This window comes from Sander lucioperca, chromosome 13 (assembly GCF_008315115.2).
Source record: "Sander lucioperca isolate FBNREF2018 chromosome 13, SLUC_FBN_1.2, whole genome shotgun sequence".
NCBI lineage: Eukaryota > Metazoa > Chordata > Actinopteri > Perciformes > Percidae > Sander > Sander lucioperca.
The window spans coordinates 2,584,462-2,610,543 of record NC_050185.1 but is presented as its reverse complement, the minus strand read 5'-3'; the positions used below and the strand labels follow the sequence as shown (position 1 = coordinate 2,610,543).

The window sequence follows — 26,082 nt, the reverse complement described above, 5'->3', positions numbered from 1 at the left end:
CATGTTGCTTGTACCAGGAATTGATTGCATAACTCCTCTTCTAAAACTTTGATGGAGAAACAAAAAGTTTGATGAAGGACAGCCTAATCACCATCTGTCCTCATGAAAGCAGCGGACATTCCATCCTCACTTTGAATCTCAGCTCTGTATTCCTGAGGAGCTGCACCGATACCACAGTTGAGCTCAATCCACTCCAAATCAATAGAAACTGAAGCTGCAGTTGAGAAAAATGAATCTCTTCAAAGTGCTCTTACTGATCTGTCTATAAACCTATAATGGCTAAATTAAACACAATTTACTGAAGTAATTAAAGTCCACTATTGGCAGAAAGGTACACACATGTGCATCCACTTCTGAAACTGAAATGAATTCACGTTCACATAAAAACATCAAATAACACCAGCATCATTTTGCTTTCAGACAGGTTTCAGCAGTGGGAAATGAGTGACACAAGCAGAATTGGCATCACAGTCTCAGCTCCCCAACTCTCCCTAATGGACCACAGCACTAACTTCTATGACGCGTTTTTTAAGTCGCCTCATGTTGCCTTGATGACTCACATATACAGTATGAAGACATGGTTTAAAGCTGACTTTCCTGACATTCAGTGTCAAAGATGTGGCCGTGCTGCTGCCTTTGTAATGGTGCCTGAATTTCCTTCATATTTTAAGTGGTTTTTCATCTCGTTGTGTACACTGCCTGGACAAGTGGACACATTAGCAGTGACTGACATGGAGAGAAATGGGAAAACAGTTTATGAGGACGAGCCCCGCACGGTTCTGTCACGTGGCTTGTAATGATGAAGGGATCTGCAGCAGCCAGCGAATTATGAATAGCTAAAGAAAGTGAGTAAAAGAGGGAGGGAGAGAGAGGGGGGTAGGGGGAGTGTGGGGGGGAGAAAGACAGGAGAAAAAAATTGTGGTTGGCATTTGACAGCTTGGGTCTATTTTTAACGCAGGGAGGAGGTAAAAGACAGATGAGCGACAAGTTTCGGCGGTTAACGGGAGTTCTGATCGTTTCTCCTGCACCTCGCTGTGTGATGTCTCGCTCACTGACAGGTAGTGTCAGGAGGGGAGATGACACAGAATACTAGTATTCCTCTGTGGGTTCCGTGTGCATGCCAACGCTGTTATTAAATGGAACCTGTAACGTTATTTTCCCGATGATCCTGAAAGCGGAGGATGTGTGCTGGGGGGGGACACTTAAGAGAGAGCGATTACAGATCAAGACTAGGCTTGCCTTACGTCCTCCCAGAGGATGCGTGTTAAAATGAGTGAGCCTGTGTGTGCGAACACGGATGCAGGGGGTGGGGATACAGTATATGGCTCTGCCATCATGATTAAAGTGTTCCCATAGAGGGAATTGGCGGGAGTATTGCGAAATTGGTGTGGGGGTGTACGCCAAGAGTAAGGGAGAATGAAGTCACCATGGCGCAGGGTCTCCAAGAGGGACAAAAAACATGTTGCATCTAAATGAGGATGTTCATTTCATATGACAGTGTGATGGAGGCATTTAATAAAGCCTTTGTGTTCATGTATGTATGTATGTACATGTAGAGCATATGTGAGTGTGGCCTACACTCTCTGACAGGATCCCTCCTAGCACTACCACAACCACTGATGGTTCATCCTTTTCCCCGTTAATATCCTTTCCTTTAATGAGTCAAATCTACATCACTGCATATAGGCATTCAAGTTCCTTGGGGAGACAGAAATAGAGCACCAAGAGGTCAATGTCCTACCTCATGTAGATTGCCAATTGCCTTGAGGACATCATGCATGCATCTGCATAAACAATCTGCCGAGTAAAAATATCTGCACAGAAAGTGAGCACTTTGTCTAATTACTCTTAATGTCTGGGGTTAATGGGCTCTCACAGATGGTTGGCCTCAGAAAATCAGTGAATGTAATGACCAGTCACTAATGAACGCTCAAAACATCAATGATGATACTCAACTGAAAGGCTTTCTGTCTGTTAGGGAATTCTAAAACAAAAGGCCCATGTTTGTCAGAGACTCTGCGTGCGACTCTGTGTTGTTCAAGTGGCGAGCATTTCCAAATTCCCAGTCCTGAAAAGGAGTCAGCAATAAGCTAAACTGCCTCAAACCCGGACTTAATCCTAATAGATCCTGTTTAGCATTCAGTTGAGAGACTTCCACCTCTTCAAACACGTGAGGGGAGATTATGGGGGCTTTTGGTGCCTCAGATGTACTGTACTTCAGAGCAAATGTACAGTAGTGCTGCTGCATACAGACACATGAGAAGAGAGATGAATGAAGGAGGAGTAATGTGTTTTTCTGGCAGTAGAGGACACAGTGAAGGCAACAGTGACATTTAAGAGGAGGCCAGCATTCAACACAGCACATAGCATTCTGTCAAAGTTGTTCTTTTCTGTCACGTAGTTACATGACAGTTTATATGCCATTGTTGTTGGCTGGGGAGTCAGAAAATAGAGCTTGCGTCAGACATTCACTGCAAGGAAATTGATCTGGCCTTTCCGTGGGCACAGATTCATGGTGACTTTCACAATTAACAATGGTTGCATGTGAGCACAGCTGGACGCCTTGTGAAGGGATTTACTGCAAGTGTGTTGAAGTGTCCCTAAGAAGACAGAAATACAACCATAATGGAACTCCCGGTTTAAAGAGGTACGACAGAATCAGTGATTTCAGCAAGTGCCCAAAACGATATTTGTTTATGTGCAAGTAGTCCCGCATTGCCAGCTCTATCTCCACAATGCTGTGGAGTAAGGTCTGGCCCCTCCACACATTCACTTCTGGATCGGAGAAAAAACTCTCTGGGTTGTTTGCATTTCTTTAAACCAATCCCAACTGTCTTGAGCAGCGCTAAGCGCCGGACGCAGCAACGGTGGCTCTGCTAAATAGTCTCGGGAAGGAACTTGTTTTGGTGGAACATTTTGCACCCCGCAAAGAAAACACCACATGCAATATTAAATGAAGTTAACTGTTCACACAATACAGTAAGGTGAACTATTTAAATTAGCTGATACATGGTTAAACCTCATTAGCTCTTACCAGTGTATCTCTGTGTGTACTTCGTCCACAGCAATCCCACCAATCAGTCCCAAAACGTCCCAGTTAGAGAGGAAATGCACTAAATATATTCTTTGTAAATCTTTACAATCATTCCCAGAAAGAACCAAGCAGCCATGCCTTGTTGCACAATTCTAATTTTCTTCAAATCCTGCCATATTCAGCAAATAGCTTGCTAGCTTGAAGTTTGTTGTTGTTTCTCGAAACCAAACAGAGTTTTGCAAGGCGAGGGACATCCTGCGTCGACGGATGTTCCCGCGATTATCCAGTAAATGAATTGTCGTCGATCCAGACTAATGTTCAAGTGACAAAGCCCTCTGTGCACGCCATGCTGATAAGTTTGCAACCATTACATGTTAAGTAAACCCAGCTGTCCCGGACACCTCAACTGACTACAGACGATAGTCAACTGAGTATATACAGTATGTATTCATTTATCTGGCCTGTTAAGCACTTTGTGACTCTGTCAGTCATAAGTGCTATATATATAAACTTTACTTGCTTACTTAGAAATGGTGTTGCCCTGCCGATGGGGACATCAGATCAGAAAACACTTCTATGAGTCTTTCTAGAGGGCATGGGAAAATTACATATTGTGTCATTTCATTTGAAGGACTTGTTGTGTGCAAATGACTGTCCAATGACTGTTGTTTTGATAGATAGATAGATAGATAGATAGAAAGCACTTTGGCACTTAATCTGATGACGCACACATGTTTTCTCTAAGGGATGTTGTCACTTGGACTGAAAATGAAGAAAAATAAATCCAATTATTACAGTGTTGGCAGAGATCCCCCTCCATATTAGCATATTAGCAGCGTATTAAAACATATCCACTCTCATGACGTTCTGTGAGGGAGCATTAGCCAGAGGAGAGTACAGGGGAGGGCGGGCGTTGTGGGAGATATTTTCAATAAATAGCAATTATACTGTATATGACGGAGCGTGGTGAAGATGGGGGAGGGAGAGTTGGGGGGGAATGTACCTCTGAGCCATTATCGGAGATAATGACATCAACTGAGCTCTCTCCGGAGTGTAGTTGTGTGTGACAGAAAAATAGATAAGAGCTTATAATTACATACACCACCCAGGGAGGAGAGGAGCAGTGAGAAGAGAAGAGAGATAGACGGAGAGATGGAGGGAGAAATAATTTGGAAGGAATGAAATACACACACACACACACACACACACACACGCACACACACACACAAGCACACATGCACAAGCACACACGCACGCACCCACGCTGGTGTAACAAAGCCCCCTTACTTTAACCCTCCTGGCTGACCCGACACACACTGATGCTGATGAGATGCTGGAGCTGCAGCCCTCAGGAGAGATGGGATGAAATAGAGGAAGCGGAGGAGGAGGAGGAGGAGGAAGAGAAGCAGCGACGACAAGATGAACAGGAAGAGGGCAAGAAGGAAGAGAAAGGGGGAGGGAGAGATGTAGTAATTTCTGATGAAAGACACATTGAGATGTTTGTGGGCAGAGAAGAGCGCTAAAAGAGGGGCAGAAGAGGAGGCATACTGTATGAATGAAAAGGAAAAAACATTCTTAACAGATAAGTCTGTTTTTCTGTATTTATTGTTTATTTCATATTCATGTTTAATATGTTTGTTTGTTTAGTTTATGTATGCACCTTTCACCAAGGCAAATTCCACATAAGTGAACTTATTGTGGCAATAAAAGCTTTTCTGATTCTGATGCTGATTTGGTCTTGCCAAGGAAGCAAATAAAATGTCAAATTATTCCTTTAAAAAAAGACTCTCTGACTGAAAGCTTATAGTACATGAACGTAGCGTTTGCACAGACCTGATGGTGCAGATGCTTCTCTCCAAAGTGTAATTTACAGACGTATCAAAAACGTATTGCTGAGCTTTTGAACGTGATCTTTATGCTTGAAAACCACCAAAATAGATTTGAATTGTCTAATCCTTGATCTGTTTGGCCTTTCCCGAGCAGCAGGGCAAATCTCAGACATCCTCAACACCAAATTGTAACACTGTACTGCTTGATCATTACTGACATCCTCCTTAATGCACCTTTCCTTCCACTTTCAGAGCAGTTAAGGGGCGTACTGTAGGTGTGTTCCTAATGAACATGCCAGCATCCACAGTGTGAAAGTGGCGTCTACAGTCTCTCCAGAAGGCCTCTTGTTCACCCCCCTTAACCACGACTCTGATCAAACTGCCCTTTAGAGAGTCACATTATAGTGTGTGACAGTCCTGCTTTTCTCAGATTCAGCAACACTGAGCGTCTCTACATGCTACCTAAATGCAAGTCTCTTTCTCATGGGTGTATGGAAATATGTGTGTAGTAGGGCTGCTTGATTATGGAAAAAAAAATCATAACCATACCTATTGTGATTATGATTATTTAACACGATTACTCATCGACTTTTGGAAAGATGTTGCATTCATTGAACTTAGATGAGTTAAAAAACAGCACCTCGTCGACTGCTAGCTGAGTGAGTTTAGCCTTCGGGGTGGGGGGGTGGGGGTTGCGTGTCATTCAGAACACGAGAGTTTACTTGCATAACTGAATCTGCAGAATAATCGTTTTTCTCGACAACATTACTTTTGTGATCGCTGAAATCAAAATGCAATGATCGAAATTCGTTGAATTGCACAGCTCTAGCGTGTAGGAGTTATCTAAACGCAACGAGCCCACTGCTTGGGGTTGATCCATTGAATTCTGGGAGATGGAGGAAATCAACAAGTGGTTGAGGGAGGATTAAGATAGGTCAGTCTACCGTAGGGGAGTTTCAACGCTCCATTAAACATAACTCCTGGAGAGCACTGAATGTAGAAGACATGCAGAATGACATTTCAGTGTCAGAGTATTCAGGGAGGTTTGTTTTCCTCTGTGGTGTCTAAAGGAGACAAGTGGTGTAAACCTTACTTATGCCTCCTACTGTCTTTCTAATGGCACTTCGTCACTCGTTGTGCTTCGCTGAGGATACAGCTCTGATGCCCTGAATGTCTCTGCTTAATAGTGTGACTATAATGACTTTTTCCACATAGCTGCCTGCTGCCAGTGTCACCTCATACACAATTACTCCATCTGGCTTTCATCGGGCCACTGTAATTATACTTTAGCTAATGTCAGAGACATTGTTCTCAGCACACAGGTGTCGGTTGCCGTGTCTACTGCCCCTTTAACACATGCACAGCAAACCTGGATCTACCTGGAAGAGCTGTATGGGAGAAACGCAAATGTCCGAATCAGTTGGACCGGACATTAATCGGACTTTACCCTGCCAGCTCCCGAGTACAAAGTGTGTGTAATGTCCAGTAAAAAAGAATCGCCGGTGCAACACAGATGTCTTCTTACTTTATAGTTTTTTTTTATTTTTTAAGGTGCATAACAGTGACTAATATTTCGATGCAAGGTTACATCTTCATCAGAGTCCTTGGAGAGAATGGGTAGTGAAGTCCTTGATAAGAATCATCAACAGGTGTGATTGTGCGTAAAGGGGGCGAATTCTTCATTTAAACCTAGAGGTTCTAGAGTGTCGAGTGCATGTATCCAAAACGCTTATTTAGTTTATTGATGATAAATTATATAAATGATAGCATCATGTGTAATGTCCGATGGCGTTTCTATCATGCGGCTGGCGCGAAACCGGAAGAAAACACGATTTACACGAAGTTGGCAACAAAATTGTCTAACTGGAGAGACGACGAGATTTCGGTAAGGGGCAACGCCGAAATCATCAGACAAATTCAAGGAACGGCAAGAGACTTTCTGTTTATGACCACATTACGAACCGGCTAGGTGACGCAGTGTAATCGCCATCATGTCTCGTCTACTGCAAGCTCTACCCAGTGCCGGCCTTGCCTAAACCAAACAAAGTATTTCCAGTATGTGAGAACGCATCTGACATGGACAATCTCCTGCTCTGAGCTACATGTGAGAAAGGGAAACTCCGGACTATATCGGGACCTGATTCCTCAGACATAGTCCAGAGTTCATATGAGAAAACATGCTATGCCAGAAGGACTGCTTGGCTCTGTTATGTCCACATAGTATGTGTGCATGCAGACATCTTGTATTACATACACAGTACTGTATATGATCACGAGTCGTGCTCATTGTGAGACATTGCAACCAGTATAAAAGTTTTTTCACCTAATATAACCCTTATCCTTATCCTCACAGTGGTTACTCTGTTGCGACTAACTAAAGAAGTAACCTAAACCTTTTTATGAAATATAATATTAGGCTTATTAAGCTGCAGGGAAAACGAGCATCAGCACAGACGTCCCAGGTCGATCCTAATTGCCAGTGTTGAGGCCGATGGGGGATATTTTAACGGATTGGTTTCAGCTAAAATAAATCAGATCTCTGTTGTGTTGTTGTTGTGAAGCTGCTTCCCTTTATGACGGCCGGGCTCTACAGTGCAAGTGTTATTATGAAAGATTATTTGGGGGCACAGGTGTGAGCCAAGTTCTGACGCTCGGATTGGTAAAATACATGGATTCACTATGCTCAGATGGTAGCAAATCTGTCATGAAATAATTTATCTGTCCTCTCTCTTTCTCATTGCAAAGACCAGTGTGCAAAACATTCAGCTCGATTTACATTTCAGCCGGCGAAAGCAGCGCTCTGCGCCGGCTAAAATGACAAACGTCTACGGCAGCACAAATGCTAAAATGTATGGTGGAAACGTCTTCATTTATTACTTAATTCACGCAGCAGGTGACATTTCAAAATATAAAAGTATATAGTAATATAGTAATATATATATATATATATATTAGGGCTGTCAAAATAACGCAGATTAATCTATTCCATATTGACATTTGACCCGGAGCCGTTCTAGCCACCATTGGACTGTAAAATGAAGGAGGGAGACGAGAATGTGCTGCCTGGATCATTAACTGGAACATTTACTTGTAAAAATCTTCTTCCTGCCAACCCTGGCTACTGAAATCTGGTGCCACTGATATGTCTGCTCTTCTCTCTGATGCTCTGAAACAGACGATACAGACAACACAAACACCGCTGCACGGGACGCTAGTTAACACTATACTCGACAGCAGCTAACGTTAGCCTACCGCTAGCTAGTTAACACTATACCCGACAGCAGCTAACGTTAGCCTACCGCTAGCTAGTTAACACTATACTCGACAGCAGCTAACGTTAGCCTACCGCTAGCTAGTTAACACTATACTCGACAGCAGCTAACGTTAGCCTACCGCTAGCTAGTAGCTGGATTAAACACGGTTACAATGCTGACAGCTAACGCTGAACGGTGTAAAGTTTGACTGTGTTTTACTGTAGAGGACTGGGACTCAACAGCGGGATGTAACAATCTGCAGCTGCTGAGCTGCCGTCGGAAAAACAACACAGACGGTGCGTTCAATGAAACTAGTAAACTACAGCTTCGTGGTGCATTTGAAGTTATTGTAAATGTCCTTGGTGGCTGTTTTTGTCGTTCAACAGCAATTTACTAGTGAAATAAGTTATTGTTATACATTATTATTAAATCATTTAATTTTGACCATATGGCCTTAGCAATAAACAAGCCGTTCTTTAATGTCACCAACTGTTGTTTAGTACCCTTTGTTTTCTTCTCTTTTTTTACTTTCTTAAAAAGTATCGGTTCAGGCACCGTTAATTATGTATGCGATTAAGTTCGATTAATTAATCACAGAGTCTGTAATTAATTAGATTAATTTTTTTAATCGATTAACAGCCCTAATATATATATATATATATATATATATATATATATATATATATATATATATATATATAATGGAATATAATGCAGGTAAGGCTCTCAGGCATTCTGTATTGCTTTCAAATATTCTCCTGTAGATCAACTTTTCTCATTTAATGTTATCTCTGCTCTCTGATTCAACACACATGTAGGCATGATTTACCCTCCCCTCATCTTTTGTGTCTTATGTTTGGGGAAGTGACCTTTTTAAATGTGCCTGTTCACATCAATGATACATTAATGCATTTTAATTCATTTATAAACCCCTGGATTTAAAAAGCTCAAAGTGTGTTTCAGCTAGATTTCTGCTCATGTTCAAAACTTTCTGCACATTCAAAACATATTCCACAGACTGTATATGTGCTTTCTGTGTTCTATTTTTCAGAACATATTTAACAAATTTGCTTTTAAAACGTGATGGGGACAAAAAGCTATCATTTCACAAAGTGGTGGGGAGTGGGACAGTCTCCAGCATTCCTGGCGTCCCCAGCGTCCCCAGCGTCCTCAGCATCTCCAGCATTCCCAGCATCCCCGGCATTCCCAGCATCCCCAGCATCCCCGGCATTCCCAGCATCCCCAGCGTCCCCGGTGTACATGACATTTATGATTGTTGCTGTCTTGGTTCACGCTGGTTCAGACTCCGGAGCCTCTGTATTTTTATTTATACCTGCATGAGTGTAGGGGCAACTCATAATAACCCTCGGCTACAGTACAGTAGCTTGCACGCAATGCATCTTGGCACATGTAGGCACTGCCGGCACGGCTCCGTGAGCAGGAGAATTGGGCTTTTCTCGGTCAATATAGCACGCCCTAAGGATTGACTACAATGACCAATAACTGTGATTGGATATCGACATAAACAGTGGCGAATAGGGCTGCACGATATGAGGAAAAGTGTGCGATTAGGCCCGTAACAATTATTAAATAATTGTCTAATCGCAATTTGTTTTTACGTAACCGCCATTTCTTTGTTTAACTGCAATTGCAACTGCAAGCTAACATTTACTAAGGTCCTCGGGGTGACTGTGGATGGTAATTGATTTTGTGTAGATATGCCACATTATAATTATATAAGTGATTATTGGTGCTTTGTTTTTTACTGATTATGATAAATGTTCTACTTTATGTTAGTTTAAGAAAATATGCAATGTTTTATGATAATACAGATGCATGTTTTAATTCATAGGCTGTGTGTTTGTATTATTACATTATCTGGGTCACATGACAGTGATATATAACCAAAAGCTGGAATTCATTCAAAACTTTGTTTTAAAAAGTAACAAATAAATAAACACTTTGTAAATTTGACTGAAAGAGACAATTATATTGTTAATCACAATTATTTCGAAGACAATTAACTGTACAGCAACATTAGGAATGGTTACAGCTCTAAATGCGATAACGTTGTTGAATACCGTGATAACGATATTACTTGAGATAAATAAATAATTACATACTAACGTGTACTCAGTTCTGCTGCTTTCAGTATTCTGCTAAAAAACTAAGAAAAATAAGAAAATCGTGTCCAACATTCTTTCATTGAACAAATTGGACATTGAATTGAACGTTAAAGGCACCACTAAAAGAAGAATGACAGTTACATTTTAAAGTGCAGTTTTCTACTCATATTTTCTTTCAACTAACACAGTAAATCTCTGAGTGTCTTCCGAGATACGTCGCGGCCTTTCACGTTGTGTTTACTGTGCCAGTTGATATCGCAACGATGAAAAAAACAAACGATATATTGTGCAGCCCTGTGGCGAATTGTCCCTTTAAGGTTAAGTCCATGACATGTCAATGATCTCATCTCAAAGAACAGCTCCCTTAAAAGGAGGGGAAATGGGAAGAAAACAGCGGCTCCCTAATGGATAGTTGATTGGCAGAGTGTAATTATGAGCTTCCCAAACACTTCAAGAAGAAAACCCGGATTATGTCAATGTCCCTGAAGTCGTAAGTGCATCAGCCTCTAGCCCCCCCACCCCCACCTAAGTACCTCCAAGTAAGAATAATATAACACAGCCTATCTTGTCTAAGCCCATGCCCTCAATTCCCGTCTGTCCACAGCTTTATTAACTTTTTTTTTTTGAAGGACAGGTTTAGAAGGATATGTGGCTGCGGTTGTTGTTGACCGCTGCTTGCAACATCTGTCAGCGGCACCGGGAGCAAGCTGCGTTCGCTCACAGCAGTGGTTTGGTCTTGGCCAACTGCGAGGCAAGACTGCCGTGTACCGTAGCCTTTAGCAATCTTATATTCCCAGTTTTGGTAACTGTGGACCCCGTGCAAACCCTGACCTTAGGAGACCCTTTCACAACTCATTAGTTAACAGCAACGGGGGATTTTGTTTTCACAGCAGACATTTTGAAATTACACAGCTTTCAACAAACAGACATGATGTTCCATCTCCTCCCTTCGGAGGTTACGGAAATCAGTTGTACACTAAATAAAACATCCATAACAACATGGACCCTGAACCAACGTATTTTTTTTTTTAAACCAAACAGCACAAAGCCAGTTTCTGATTGAGTGGCATGATAAAGAGAAGGAAATGTCTGCTAAATGACTGTAATGTGTCAAATGTAATGTAATCAAATGTGCATTAAGCATGTTGTTTTTGTAGTAGATGGGGGGGGGGAAATGGATGGCTTCTGCTTCTAAATGACTCATCTCAGTGTAGTAATGGCTCTGTTGTTGTTGTGCTAAAATATGAACAGAGCATTATGCATTCCTGATGAATTATGCTAAGACCTTTATTTTGAAAGGTGTGTTGGCGTGTTTGTGGAACCTGTTTCACTCTCTTTTCGTTCTGTTTTCTGTCTCCACCAACTCCAGAGGGAAATATCGGTCTCTTTAGCTGCTAAATGCTCCACAGTGTTTACAGCTCGTCTCTGTCTGTCTGCTGTTTGCTGCTGAGCAGGTAGTGTATAGTGGGTTGTTAGAGTTTTTTCACTGAAAACAGCTGCCTGCTGTGGCCAAAAACGGCGCTATGAGAGTGACAGACAGCTAGTGAGCTGAAGCTCACTATGAAGCTGTCATTCTCTGTAGGCTCATCACTAACTCTGACTCCTTTCACATTACACGCTAGGGCTGCACGATATGAGGAAAATATGCAATAACGTTGTTGAATACTGCAATAGGGCAGCATGGTGGCCCAATGGTTAGCACTGTGTCCTCACAGCAAGAAGGTTCTGGGTTCGAATCCAGGTCGTTCTGTGCCTTTCTGTGTGTCTGTATGTTCTCCCCATGTTTGCGTGGGTTTCCTTCGGGTGCTCCGGTTTCCCCCCCACCATCAAAAAACATGTACTAGGTCCTCCAGTCAGTGCCCTTGATCAAGGCACTGGCAGATCTGGAGTTGGTCCCCGGGCGCTGTGATTGGCTGCCCACTGCTCCCTTAAGGGATGGGTTAAATGCAGAGAATGAATTTCGCTACATGTATGTGACAATAAAGTACCTTTTTAAAATAACGATACTACTTGCGATACATAAACCGTACACTCAAAGTGTACTCAGTTCTGCCTTTCTGCTAAAATACAGACATACAACATCCCAGGTAACTTCTCCTCACAAGTTCACATTTCAGAAAAACTTCCAACCGCTTTTCCACCTTCAAATTTACCAAGTAGTTGGGATCATTCCCATGTGCCTAATGCCCTATAATAACCTTTTATAATAACATATATTAAATAATTTTTGAGACTGGCCTTAAGAGCCCCCTGAGAAGCGTCCTGTGGCTCTCTTGGCTGTAAATAGTCATTAGCCAGTGTACTGTCAAAGCCTGGCTACAGTAGCGTTACAGGCAACCCCAAATTAAGTGTTGGCTTCGAGGCTGACTCTGCAGTCTTGTATTGTGTGTGCAATTCAGCAGCACATGCCATTATTATGACTTGGGGCAAAGCAGACCAAAATCATGATAATGCCTCTATGAATATACTACATGGCTTGTATTTATTTATATAATAAACATAACGCCTCGCTGAGGGAAACACTTAAAGGGCTACAAGCAAACATCAGCTGGGAATAACTGTCTAATGCAGCAAAACAACACACAAAACCATGTTTTACTGTCCACCAGAGATTCCTATCAAGTTGCAGCCATTAATCACTCAGGGTAGGCCACTACGCCCATTTGTTGGAGGATGGGGAGGGACAGAAAGAGAGACAGAGGGAAGAGGAAGAGAAAGATGAAGTAATAAAGTGTGTGTGTGTCTGTGCCTTTAAGAGTCCTCAGGCCAGGGCCGAACGTTGGGAAAGTCGCCCAGTGCCTTTCTCATGACCCCTGAGACAGGACCTTCTTCCTTCTGCGTCCACAGATGGAGATGGGACATCAGAGACAGGCCAGGAAATGGACAACCCGGCACCGAGACACTGCTTCTCCCTGTCTATCTTTGCCTGCACGCAGCCATCTAATCACTGCTCTCACTGGGAGGAGAATTCACAAATCCTTATTTCCATTTCGATTCCCGAGTGACAACGACACATAGACACATCTGAAAGCAACAAGCTACTAGTTATGGTACCCCTAGGCCTCATTCCCACATTTGAAAACGACTCGGTGAATGTGGGGCAGGAGTTGCAACTTGTCAAACCTCTAATGGTGAGTCTGCCCTGAACATGCTCTTCACGGGTCAAAGCAGACTTTAAAATACGCTGCTAATTCTGCAGTGCTCCACATTTTTTAATCACAGCATTAATCCTGTGAATGTGACTTTAATTAAGGTAATATAATTAGATGAAGGTGTTTACCCGACCCCAGGCCTATTTGCAGTATTTTTGGAATCAAACTAAGATGAAGTGACTGTTGAAGGTACAGTAAGTGATGTTAATCCAATACACTTTTTTTTATCAAATTCAGCGAATATCTCCTCACGGTCACCTTGCTCTCTATGTTCTGTGTGCGCTGAAAAAAAAATCTGGTGTTAATATAAATGGAAATGGAAATAGAAAAACAAATGGAACGAAGCGCACAATTAATCGAAATTTTATCAAAATCGCAATATGGACTAGTGCAATATCCATATCGCAAAGGGGGCGCAATACTGGTTAAAATCAAACCATGTGTCAACGCATTCTGAATGAAGTATTGCGGTGCTGCAGAGACGTCCCGGCCTACAAATCCTATCCTACAGACTAAAGAAAACATCTTTCTTTAGTACAGATCCTCACACAAATCACACTATAATCATTCAACAAAAATGGAAATAATGATAGAAAAATGATCATTCCCTCCAATATCGTGAATCATATCGCAATTGCAATATCAGTCAAAAATAATTGCAATTAGATAATTTACTCATATCGTGCAGCCCTACGCACAATGACCACACAGAGATGCAAAACAACACAAACAGTAGCAAACGACCGCAAGGAGATGCAAAATAACTACCAAAGAACACAAAATGACTACAAAGAGACAAAAAGACTACAAAAATATGCAGATTGACACATAAACACAAAATGACTACAAAGGGATGCTAAAAGACACTAAGAGAGACAAATCTAATCTCCCTTCAGGTTCTTGTTCTCCGGGGCCTCGGTACACAGAATAAATCCTTGGGATTACAAGAGGCATTGGCACACTTGCTTGGAAAAAGTGCACTGTTGTATTTCTGTGTCATTATGCATGTACCGATAAATCCCTCAATCTTCTTCCTCAAATCAAAATTGCACCAGTTGCTGGGGACACGTACATGAGGACGGCAGGCTTCAAACCGCTGTAATCCCGACTCAAAGTGGAAAGGGGCTTTGCCGCACATCCATTTGGTATTATTCTAAGAAATAGGCAATTAGAGATAAGGCTATAGTTGTAAGTTGGGCGAACTGCATTCCACGGCCTTCCATTCGGCAGTCTCAGGGGGCATGTAATATATTTCGGGATGAAGTGTCGTCAGGGTAACAATAGGGAGTGAAACAGGAAACAAACCAATGTTGTCATATTCTCATATATATACACAGTATGTCAGTATGCCAAGCTTTAAGGCATGTTATGTTATAATGGGGGAAGGATCAAGGCCCAAACTGGCCCTGTGTTAAAATAATACATGAAGCTAAAAATAACGCTCGCAACCCTCTCATTCCCTTCTTTAAATCACGGAGAGTTGCCACAGAAAATCAGCAGTGGCAGCACAGCTTTCTTCTTCTCCCCCCATCCCAATGGAGCCTTTGAAGCCTGTACAGATTGACCTTGTTAAATAAGTAAAGTCCAATGTGGGACCCACCTGGAAAACAAATGAAGATGTTCCTTTACCAGATGGCATGTCCAGAATAGAAGAGTAATTGTACAACTGTTGGTCAAGAGATAAGGCATGGCTTATACACCGTTGTTTATGGGCAACTGGCCCAGCTTCAAGATCACACACACACACACACACACACACACACACACAACTAAACACAGTGCTAATGCCAAGAATAAAAATAAGAATGTAGATGTTTCCACTGCCCACTGTCCATCCTATTGGAGCTGGGAACATCCAAAAATAGTACACATTTGGGTTGTCCATTTCTACTTGGGGGGACCAAGTGTCGATGCAATTGCTCAAACTATTCTGCTATTGCCCTGGCAAACATACCAGCTTACTTACAATTTGGCTTGGCTCTGAGCAGTGACTGAATAGTTCTGTGTTCCTAATCAGGCTGTCCATATAACATGAATGAGTTTTCCTGACACTTACACCAATAAAACCCTCATTACTGTACAGATGATTTAACCACCTAATCTGTCATCTTAAAAGGTCCTATGACATCCTGCTTTTTGGATGCTTTTATATAGACCTTAGTGGTCCCCTAATACTGTATCTGAAGTCTCTTTTATATAGACCTTAGCGGTCCCCTAATACTGTATCTGAAGTCTCTTTCCCTAAATTCAGCCTTGGTGCAGAATTCCAGCCACTAGAGCCAGTCCCACAATGAGCTTTCCTTAGGATGTGCCATTTCTGTGTCTGTAGCTTTAAATGCTATTGAGGAGGAGGGGGGGGGTGTGGCCTTGACCAACTGCCACTTTGAGGGTAAGCCTCTCCTCGGACCGCGAACCTCCTATGGCGCCATTTTAATGCTACAAAGCGATCACCCCCCGTTAGCATCCCATTGACTGCCATTCATTTTGACGTCACTTTGACAGAGAATAACTTTACATCTGAAGCGTTTAAAGACTCTATTTGTCCATTGTTTATTTCTAAAGAAACACGACAATGTATAAAAGGCTCCATTACCTTGTACCTCACGTTATGGCTCCGTAGCAGACGTTTTTATAAAAATAGGCTAACGATTGTGTCATAACCACGCGACTTACTGTCGCATAGTAGAGGAATTACCGTATAGTACAGGAGAAGCGCGCAGGCAGTTTCGTCTCACATTAGCTGTTTAAGTTTAATTACTAATGTTAACTATCATTTTAGTGATCAATAATTAGCCTGTGTCTATGTTATCTCCTTACACATACCTATGCTCTCCGTCTCTGCTAGATTGGGAATGATTGAGATTTCTCTTGGCACAGCTACCAGAAGACTTCCAACTTTCAGACACGTTGCTCACGGCACATCTACGTCATCTCTCTCAGTTGGAGGCTGCGCAGTAACGCTCAGCCATCACTGGAAAAGTGCTTCTATTGGCCTTCACTGGTCTCTGTCCAGAGACACGTGATCTGTTGGTCCATTCTTATTTACTGTCTATGGTTTGCAAGCCATGATGTCTCTCTTTCTCATGGGTGGGCCAAATTCTCTGGGCGGTCAAAGCAGAGAAAGGGGAGGTAACCTTTCCCCTTATGACATCATAAAGGGAAGATTCCAGATTGGTCCATCTGAGCTTTCATTTTCTCAAAGGCAGAGCAGGATACCCAGGGCTCGGTTGACATCTATCACCATTTCTAGACACTGGGGGACCATAGGCAGGCTGGGGGAACGCATATTAATGTTAAAAAACCTCATAAAGTGAAATTTTCATGCCATGGGACCTTTAATGATAGAATCACCATATCATCATAAGCATCCAGACTCTGAAGAGACACTGCTGTGAATGAGGCCTATTCAGGAGAAAACCACATGGTTTGGATAAGATGATAGCGTTTGTGCATCAGGAACTACATGTAAGACTTCATCATCTCAGAGAATAACAATTTTTTTTCGTAAATTTAAGACTTTAATCTGGTAAATTGATAATGGTAATGAGTTTTTTCTCAGTATATTACCCCCGCTCCTCGACTCCTCCATTTGTTTTTTTACCTACATTGGCCGCAATACGCCGTCATACAAACCCCCAAAACATTAAATTTACCATAACGTAAGACAGGGAAATACAACAAATTCTCACATTTGTAAACCTAATGATCAAATGTTTGGTAATTTTGCTTAAAAAATGACCAAAGCGGTACACACACACACACACACACACACACACACACACACACACATACATGGCCAAAACTCTTCTCAGAAACTGAGTATTCAGTCGAGTAGGGCTGAACCTTTTATTGTGATTACAGTTCGATTAGCATTTATTTTATTTTTTTTTAAGTTTAGCTAAAGTTCAATATTCACTGTGTAACAGATAAAACTTGTCATGGAGCGTTATAACACGAGACACCATCAAAACTGCTCTATATTTTTATGCAAGGATGAGAACATAGATAGGAATTGCCAGCAATGAGTGTTTTTCTTTTCTATATTTATCACAAAGCTAAAGTTATAATAATAAAAAAAACAATATCAGTACTTTCCTGTGAACTGAAATGTCTGATATCACTCAGTTCAACAGCAGCATCTACATATGGCACCTTCTACCATCATGTTAAATAAAGTCATAAAAAGTAAATAAAAAAATCCACTGATATGTAACATTATTCCAGCATTTATCTTTAAAAAAAGAAAGTAAATAAAATAAACAGAGGAATAAAAAATGTTAAACCAAATGTTACAAACATTTAACTGAATATTGCACATTTAATTAATTGCTGCCTTCACGATTAGCTTATCGCATTCTTTCAAATCTCGATTTGAAAGTGATTCATCGTTCAGCCCTGCAGTTGAGTGAATCAAACGGATCAAAGTCAGTGGAGCTCTGAATTTGGCTTTTTTTCTTGACGTGACCACAATCACTCATTGCTCTCTTCTGACGTCGGCTTGCATTCTCCATTGCTGTGATTTGTGACTGAAACACCAAATGAGCTCTTATCTTTGTTATTGGTTGGGAGGATGTTCGCCCACTTCCTGCTCTGACACACTCGCCTGCATCAGGGACTCAGGGAGCGCTCGGCTTTCCTGTTGCCGCAGGCTGCTATTCATGACCACTTCCTGTCTAAGTCTTAACCACTCCGTGTTTTCAGGACACACCTGCAGGGCGATTGATGGTGAGTCCAATGTGGAGGGCAAGGTCAGCCGCTGTGGTTGTATTGTCCCCATGTACTGTGACAATGAATCACAGCCTGCTGCTAAAACTCCACGTCCCTCACTAATCCCTGCTCAGAATGCCTTAAAGGTGTCTGAACCATTATGTCCTTAGGGCTGAAACTAAGGATTGTTTTCAATGTCGATCAATCTGTCGATTGTTTACTTGATTAATCCATTTTTTGTTCGGTCCATCGGTCAGAAAATGGTGAAAAAATATCGATCAGTAGTTTAGGGCAGTGCTATTAATCCAATTTGTAATTCCCAAAAGTTAATGAGCAATCGTGTTTAATAATCTTGATTATGATTTATTCCCCCATAATTGAGCAGCCCTACAGTGATTCCCAAAGCCCAAGATGATGTCCTTAAATGTCTTAAAGATATTCAGTTTACGGTCACAGAGGAGTGAAGAAACTAGAAATTACTCACATTTAAAGGCCCTGAACACCCACACAGGTGTTTAGTTAACCTGGCTGATTAGACCTCTTCCCAGGACTGTGTGGGTGCGTATAGACTGATTGATTGACATCTTCCAGAGTCACTTGTTAGCTTTGTTGCACCAGTTAGGGCGGGACAAATGACAGCTTTACCATTCTTATTGGTAGAAAGGATTTGTGACCTAATAAGTTCCCATCTAATGCTGCGTTCCAGACACAATTTTTAGCCCGTAAGTTACGACTTCAAGTCACGACTCACGACTTGGTAGCGTTCCAGGCAAAGTCATGACAAACCAAAAAGTCGGTGTAGTTACATTTATGTACAGCAGATTTGTGCGTCTGATGATAAAAATAATAGGCACACTAAACATTGTGCCGTTGGCAGGGTTCAGGTTAGGCTACCTAGCGTTAACGTTAGCTAACCCTAGCTGATACTAGCGATTTCTAGTCGGCGACATATTTTGGGCTTCATTCAATAAACATAACCTGTAGTAGTACACAATCGTATGTGTATTGTTTTGATTACAATATGCGGAATTACTTCACGTTGCCTACTTATGTCTATTTATTTCTATTTCTCACCATTAACCACCGGCGTATGTACAGCATCAACAGGGATCGCCATTGTTGTTTATGTGTGTGTGAAGTCAAAAACTGTAACTGGGAGTACAACGATCTGGTACGAGTTCACAGGTAGTAAGTTACGGGTTTGACTGCCGTTCCAGGGCACTTTCACGGGTAGAAGGTTGTAAAAAACACGGGTTACAGGTTGCTTGGAACGCGGCATAAGCTCTGGCCCACTTCAACTTAAGCAGAGGTCTAATCAGCCAGATTAACTGAAATCAGCTAGCTGACAACTAATTGATCCATCTTTGCAGCTCTAAATGTCATCACAGGGGTCTGTGTGGTAGAATGGTAGCATTTCTCAGGTAACGCGGCTCCCTCTAGGTGTAACATTGGAGCCTGGGATTGCCTGTGTCAGCGCATGTGATTGTTTTGGCAACAGTTCCGAAAAGCACAAACAGGCTTCGGGCAGCTGAGATCAAATTCAGGCAAAACGTGAAGCTCCTGCTCGCTTTCATGTCTCACAGGCCAAATGACAGTCACCACGGGCCTGTCTGTTGGAGTTAATACGCACTCACCTGAAGCAGAGACTTTCCCTATCTTAAGTGGATACCTCCTGGTTTTCACATATGAGAGCAGGATGCTCAGTGGGAGAAGTCTGAGTTCAAACTGAGTGTTAGAGGCATTCACACGGCGTTTCCCACAGGTTGAGAATTTACTCGTGGTGGTGTATGGCGCAGGATGTGACGGTGCGGCGCGTGATGCCTGGGTTCAGTAATAAACCAGTCAAACCAAGGTTTATGAACTAATTATTGAAAAAAATAAATTTGAAAAAAATGACTACACAATATTAACAGATACTCTGAACTATTTACATAAACTGCCATTAAAAAAGTAGTTTCTGTTGATGCTGACAAGAGGAATGATAAAATGAGGATTTGAAAATTCATGACCAGTGAATATGAACTCACAGCAATGCCTTGTTGCTATTTAAGGATGTTATTCTGTCAAATCAGAAGCATTGGCCTTCATATGAGTTCGGTTTCTGCCCCACACTTCTCTCAAGATAACAACTATCTCACTAACCTATCTTTTAAAAAATCATGACAAACCGCAATAATCGTTTCCTGTAAAAGTGTAAAATGATGCTCCCCTCTGGATAACGCTGTTCATATTTTACCTGATGAATCATTTAGAACTTCTCATTCCTTTAAAACATTTGCAAAATACCCGTTCAGCTGCACCATGCCCCAATTTGTAAATCCAAGAGGCGGCAGGGGGAAAGTAGGCTGCTTGCACTGTACAGCTATAGTGGAAGTAGGAGTTTAATACATTGCTAGAGAGAGTGACGGCTGAGCCAATGTTGCAGCAGCTATAAAGGGATTATTTTCCCCCCTGGAAGACATAATCATGTGTAACACACTTGTTTCAAATCCTGTGAGAAACAAACAGGTGTTTCAGCTTTTTAAACCCAGCCCATCCATCCTCTGACACACATCCAGGAGAGAAGCCCCAGGAACAGAGCATCCCTGTTATTAGTTGTTAGGCGAGGGTGAATCATGTTTCAATACCATTCATCTGAGAAATACACTTCACATATTTTAAGAATGGAATGTGGAGATTTTCTTTTTTTTAAAGTGTGCTAAAAATGGGCAAAAAAATGTTGAAAACACTCACAGAAGATATGCTTCTGCTTTGATTTGCTAGTATACCAAAATGTGTGTTGAATGGATGTCACCTTTGGAACCATCATTAGTACAAGTGTAGGTCCACTATTGGCATTATATCACATATCTGATATATGTGGTAGTATGTGAAGTGTATAAAAAAAAACATAAATACACACTTAAATCAATTAGGAAAATAAGCTCTTTACTGACCTGAGAGCCCCCACAGAAAGGTAAATGAGAGCAAAGTAAGTTTCCTGGAAGTAGTGTGGAGCTCCATGGTTGCTGCAGCCACAGTGTCCACTGGTCGGTGTGTTAATGCCCTTCACCCGGCTTTATATGGGAGCCGAGTCTCGCCTCAGGCGAAACTCTTCCAGCCTGTCAAGGGCTTTCCCTTCAGTCTCCCGGCGGCGGAGACGCAGCGAGCCGGGGAAGGTGAGGGACACTTCGGGGGGAGGGGGGGAGGAAAGGTGGAAGCCGTCTTATCCCACAGACGCACGGATCCTCTGCTCGGACTTTGCGGTGAGCTGGTAAGAAAGTGAAGCGTAAATTGGATCCGCACCTCCGACACTGAAGCTCTTCGCGACTCTCGGCATCTGCTGTTCCCTCCAACGAGGCGGCAGCGAGTGGCTTCAACTCCGCAAGTTATCGTCCTCTATCACCCAGAGACAGAGAGAGGGGCGGAGGGGGGGAACAGAAGAGCCTACCACCTTTCTGGAATCAAGTTGTTTTGAGAAATAATGACAAGTTCCGGTTATGAGCTTTAAAATAAAACCCAATATTTACGTACACAGTTTTGGTGAATGCTTTGCGTGACAGTCCGCTCTTATTTTGAAAACAAAGTTGAATGACATCCGGTTCTTTCGCGCCACCTTGACGCAGGTACACCTGTCATCTTTCGCAGCGTTACTATACAGTATGTGCAGGTGCAAAAGCTACTTCTCAGGTTCAATTACAAGATGGTATAATGACCATTTTGTGATCATATGATATTTGTAGGCCTACCTTTATGCACACTTTTATTATTACATTGTTTGGCATTCTGTGGACAGCCAAGGAAGAATTCCATTGTACATGGAAACATGTTTCCTTACTGTGCATATGACAATGAAAAAACTTAGAAACTTTGAATTTTCTGTAATATTTTGAAATATGAATAAATATATATCATTCTAAATCTATTTCACAAAATGTCACAAGCAAAAAACTGTAAAATAAGAAATATGATTACATGGTTGAAAAACGATTCTTGCGTATTATGCAATATTCCTCAAAAACATTAACATGAATGGAAAAAACAATGGAAAACATAGTGGCAGCGGGAGTAATAAACCAATAATTACGTTTCTTTGTGATAAGATGTGTGGACGTGTGAGTAAAAAAAAGGTCTCAGTCAAACCTATTGTTTTCTCGAAAATACTTGTCATGAAATACAAAAATAAATAAATTGATTATGACATCATAACCTCAAGTTCTATAAAGAGTTAGTGAAAATGTCTCACCACTCAAATGTTATGAGCTGAATTTGTCTCTAAAAAAGATAAAGGGCAAACACGGCATTTCAGTAATTCCAGGCGATTTGCCAATATCAAATACCCTTTTTCAACAATAACCCTATTTCCCAATCCATACAACTAAAGCCCCAGTCTCCCCGTGAAGCTCCTCAGCTCCTGTCCTATCATGTGTGAACAGGTGTGGGTCTGAAAGCACTGACACACACTGGACTCAGCTTGACGTGAATTCCCAAGGCGAGCTCACCCCCTGATGTACAAAAATATGGACTGACCTGTGCTTTCCGAGTTGGTCAGACCTCTTTATTACATTTTTCTAAGGTTGCCCACGTGCCTCAGCAACAAGGGGGAGGCTAATGCACGAAGACTGCTCAATTATGAGAGGTGACCACGGGTTATGCCTGTGATTAAATCCAAAGAAGCAGGGTCCAAGCCTCATGGGGATTAGATGTTGTTGTGTTGTTGTAAATTGCATCTTGGCCTCTTTCTGAAATCTACAACAGCATTCAGGTGGAAAGCTGTCAAAACAGGCTGGTTTTTATTTTGCTGCAAACAACATTTCAGTATAGGGCAGGGAGGCTACCACTGGATCCTGGACTATAGACTCCTCATCCAAACAGACTAGTCCGGTCAAATGATGAGCAAACCTGACACCTGGAGGCCAAACATATCGCTTGTCCCAATTAATCATCTACAGCAGGGATCTTCAACAGGGGGTCATCTGAGTCAGTGCAGGGGGGGGGCTCCAAATTATTGTTAATTTCTGAAAGTTAAAAAATGAAAAAGTCTTAACATGAATCCAACATATTATTAGAAAACATAAATGCCCACTGCTTACTGGCCTATAGGTAAGGTAGTCACTAAGGCCATCCACAGATACAGGTAATACTAAGGATTCACTGTTCCTCATGTATGCTTAACATTTAAACATGATTTATAAAATCATGCCAACAATTATTGGGTTATTTCAATAGCTTAGTATCCTATGCAAAAGGTATAAAGGCTTTAGGCGGCCCTACACATTATTGTAGGCCCAGTTTATTATGCAACTTCATTTTATACAATATATGTAGTAGGGGGTCCCTGCTCCATCTCTCTTTTAGTTAAAGCCCATGTTGCAGGGTTTATTTTCTAATGAATTTGCGCAATTTTCTTGCTGGTAATAAACATTTAAACTGTTACCCAACAACATCAAATACAATGGATATCACAAAACGGAATAAAATACGAAAAAGTAGTACTATTTTACAGTGGTTTGCAATAATTCTCTTTTCCCCCACAATGCATTGCATTACGTCATGTTGGGGAGACGACAGACGAAAGCCCCGTCTCTGTTCACTGTCTATGGGCTCGGTCTCTGCCACTGGTGTTGCAAAATATGGGTTGGACTGCCTTCGGAGTTTCCTATATCTGCATCCACGTTGTCAACATAAGACAGATAAAGGGTAGAATAGGCTACAATAACAACATAGTGTGTGTTCTGAGTGACGGTCCAGCTACACAAAGTTGTTATAAACAGACAGCCCACTTACCCATTTTTCAGACTTTGAATGTGTCGGCGCTACATCCCAAGATCAGCCTCGGCCTCAGGGTTCAAGAATTGCTGTTCAATCGACCACATCGGAGCAACTCATTCTTGGACTTAAAAATTCAACTCAAGAGACAGAGCAACGAACAAAGCTACTATCGCAGAGAGAGGATCTCCTATTACTTACGGCCGGAGTGGGAGTGTCGGACAGAAGGAGGATTAACCATCCCCACCCGGCCTAAGGATGACAATCTGGATTTTAAGGAGCACTCTTTCGTTCACCCTGCCAACAGTGACTGTTTTGGATACGAGACCGGGAGGAGTGACCGTAGAGGGCAGTCAAGCTGCACCCAGTAGACGGCGCTGAGTGGCCCAGCTAGTCTGCGACTCATCCCCGACCCGAGGTACAAGGGAGGCTTTGAGGAGCAGACAACTCGCACAGACAAAGACAAAAGAAGGGCAATGGCGGAGGCGGACCTATGGGAGGCCCGGACGAAGTAGGGAGAGAGCTAGGAGAGAATGGATCTGGACGGCACCGGATCAAGAGAATCTGGAGAAACTGAAGAAAGTGATTCAAGAGGCTGTTAGGCTGGAGACAAGAAGCCTTACCACCAGGCTAGTGGCCGAGGTAGACTGTGAAGATGACAATGCAGTGATGAGAGTGCGAAACGAAGGAGGGGGACTGGTGACCTTATGGATATATACTCTGTCCTCAGTGGAAAAGAAGTTTCCACAAGAAGAGAAAGAGCTGGTCGTACTGGCTAAATACTGGAGCAACTTGAAAGACCTAGCCCAGGGCCAAGGAATCAAAGGTCATCACCCACAGCCAGGTGCATCGGTATCTACGCAAGGAGACCATCGAAAGTACTAAAGCCACAAACACAAGGTGGGGGAGATGGGAGGACATTCTCTTAGATCCTGACCTTGAGATTGGGCCGGCACAACCGCCAAGTAGAGTGGACAGAGGTAAAAAACAGCTGTGTGGTATGCTTAAGCCCATCCACCCTGATGGTCCAATGGGAAGGACCAGGGCACGAGAAACCACCTACACCAAGATGTGGGAATACCCCGAGGGGACGCGAGTATCCACGGCGCACCTGTCGGATGGACAGTTTGTAGCATTGGGACCACTACTGCCTCCCCTGATGACAGCCACCGAGGGTATGAGTGAGACCCCCAAGCGATCCACTACAGACGCCGCGATACAAACAGAGTGGATGACTTGGAGCTGGGCAGATAGACTGGGGGAATTAAGTGAAATAGATCCGATGAATCTGGAGTGTGCAACAGCAAATGCCACCATCAAGGCAGGGCCCGGTGTGATACAGCGAGCATTCGGCTCCCCTGTTATGCCAACACTTAGCCCCCCAACACCACCTGATAGAAACCCGCTACCCAGTCTGACAACAGTAGAGGATGACGTGCTAGCCATGGCTTTGGCCGTGGAACAACGAATGGGAATCGATAGCGCGGTGACCAGGGATGAATCATCAACAACACCTAGCGCCGACAAGGAAACACCGTGCATGGACGAGATGCTGCTCGTTGACCAGTGGGATGCGTCCCCGGAGGCGCCCCATCTGTCACCAATGATACCAACACCAGCTGAACTGGATGTGTTAACCATCCACGAGAGCTATGATGACGACGATCTCTTGATCTCGGAAAGTTACGTCAAGGCCTACGGGTGATCTCAAGGAGGGGGTGTCAAGTAAGTTGAGATCCCTGACGTAGGCCAACAAGTGGAAAACAAGGGACTTTCCATCATTCGTCTGTACCGACTCGTGCGCTTGTACAGACACACAAACTTGCCAACACATACACTTACAGACACACAAACTTGCCAACACGTACAGACACACACATACAGACCACAGCGCACACACATTTTTGAAAGGATAAAAAGAAGCAACTCAGGGTGGATCGGGGTTAGTCCTCCTGCCAGCTCTCAGGGTTCAAGACTTGTTGTTCGATCGACCACATCGGAGCAACTCATTCTTGGACTTAAAAATTCAACTCAAGAGACAGAGCAACGAACAAAGCAGAGAGAGGATCTCCTATTACTTACGGCCGGAACGGGAGTGTTGGGCAGAAGGAGGATTAATAATCCTGTTAATCACCCTGCCTACATCCAGCTACAAGCCTTAACAGCAGGGGTTTGAACTTTAAACAATTTTACTTACGAATTTTAGATCGAGTTAATCAATTTTAGTATGTG

At 42.6% G+C, this 26,082-nt stretch overlaps 1 protein-coding gene across 2 annotated transcripts in view; it reads right to left on the bottom strand.

Moving 5' to 3' along the window:
• esama (endothelial cell adhesion molecule a) overlaps nucleotides 1-21,501 on the bottom strand; it is a 76,905-nt gene extending 55,404 nt beyond the window's left edge. Inside the window, exon 1 of one of the 2 annotated variants that reach the window (XM_031310930.2) lies at nucleotides 21,039-21,501. In XM_031310930.2, the coding sequence (XP_031166790.1) occupies nucleotides 21,039-21,105 (67 nt within the window). In that variant the 5' untranslated portion in view covers nucleotides 21,106-21,501. The remainder of the gene's footprint in view (nucleotides 1-21,038) is intronic. The other variant, XM_031310931.2, reaches the window with a different exon arrangement.
• Between the last annotated feature and the right edge of the window lie 4,581 nt (nucleotides 21,502-26,082).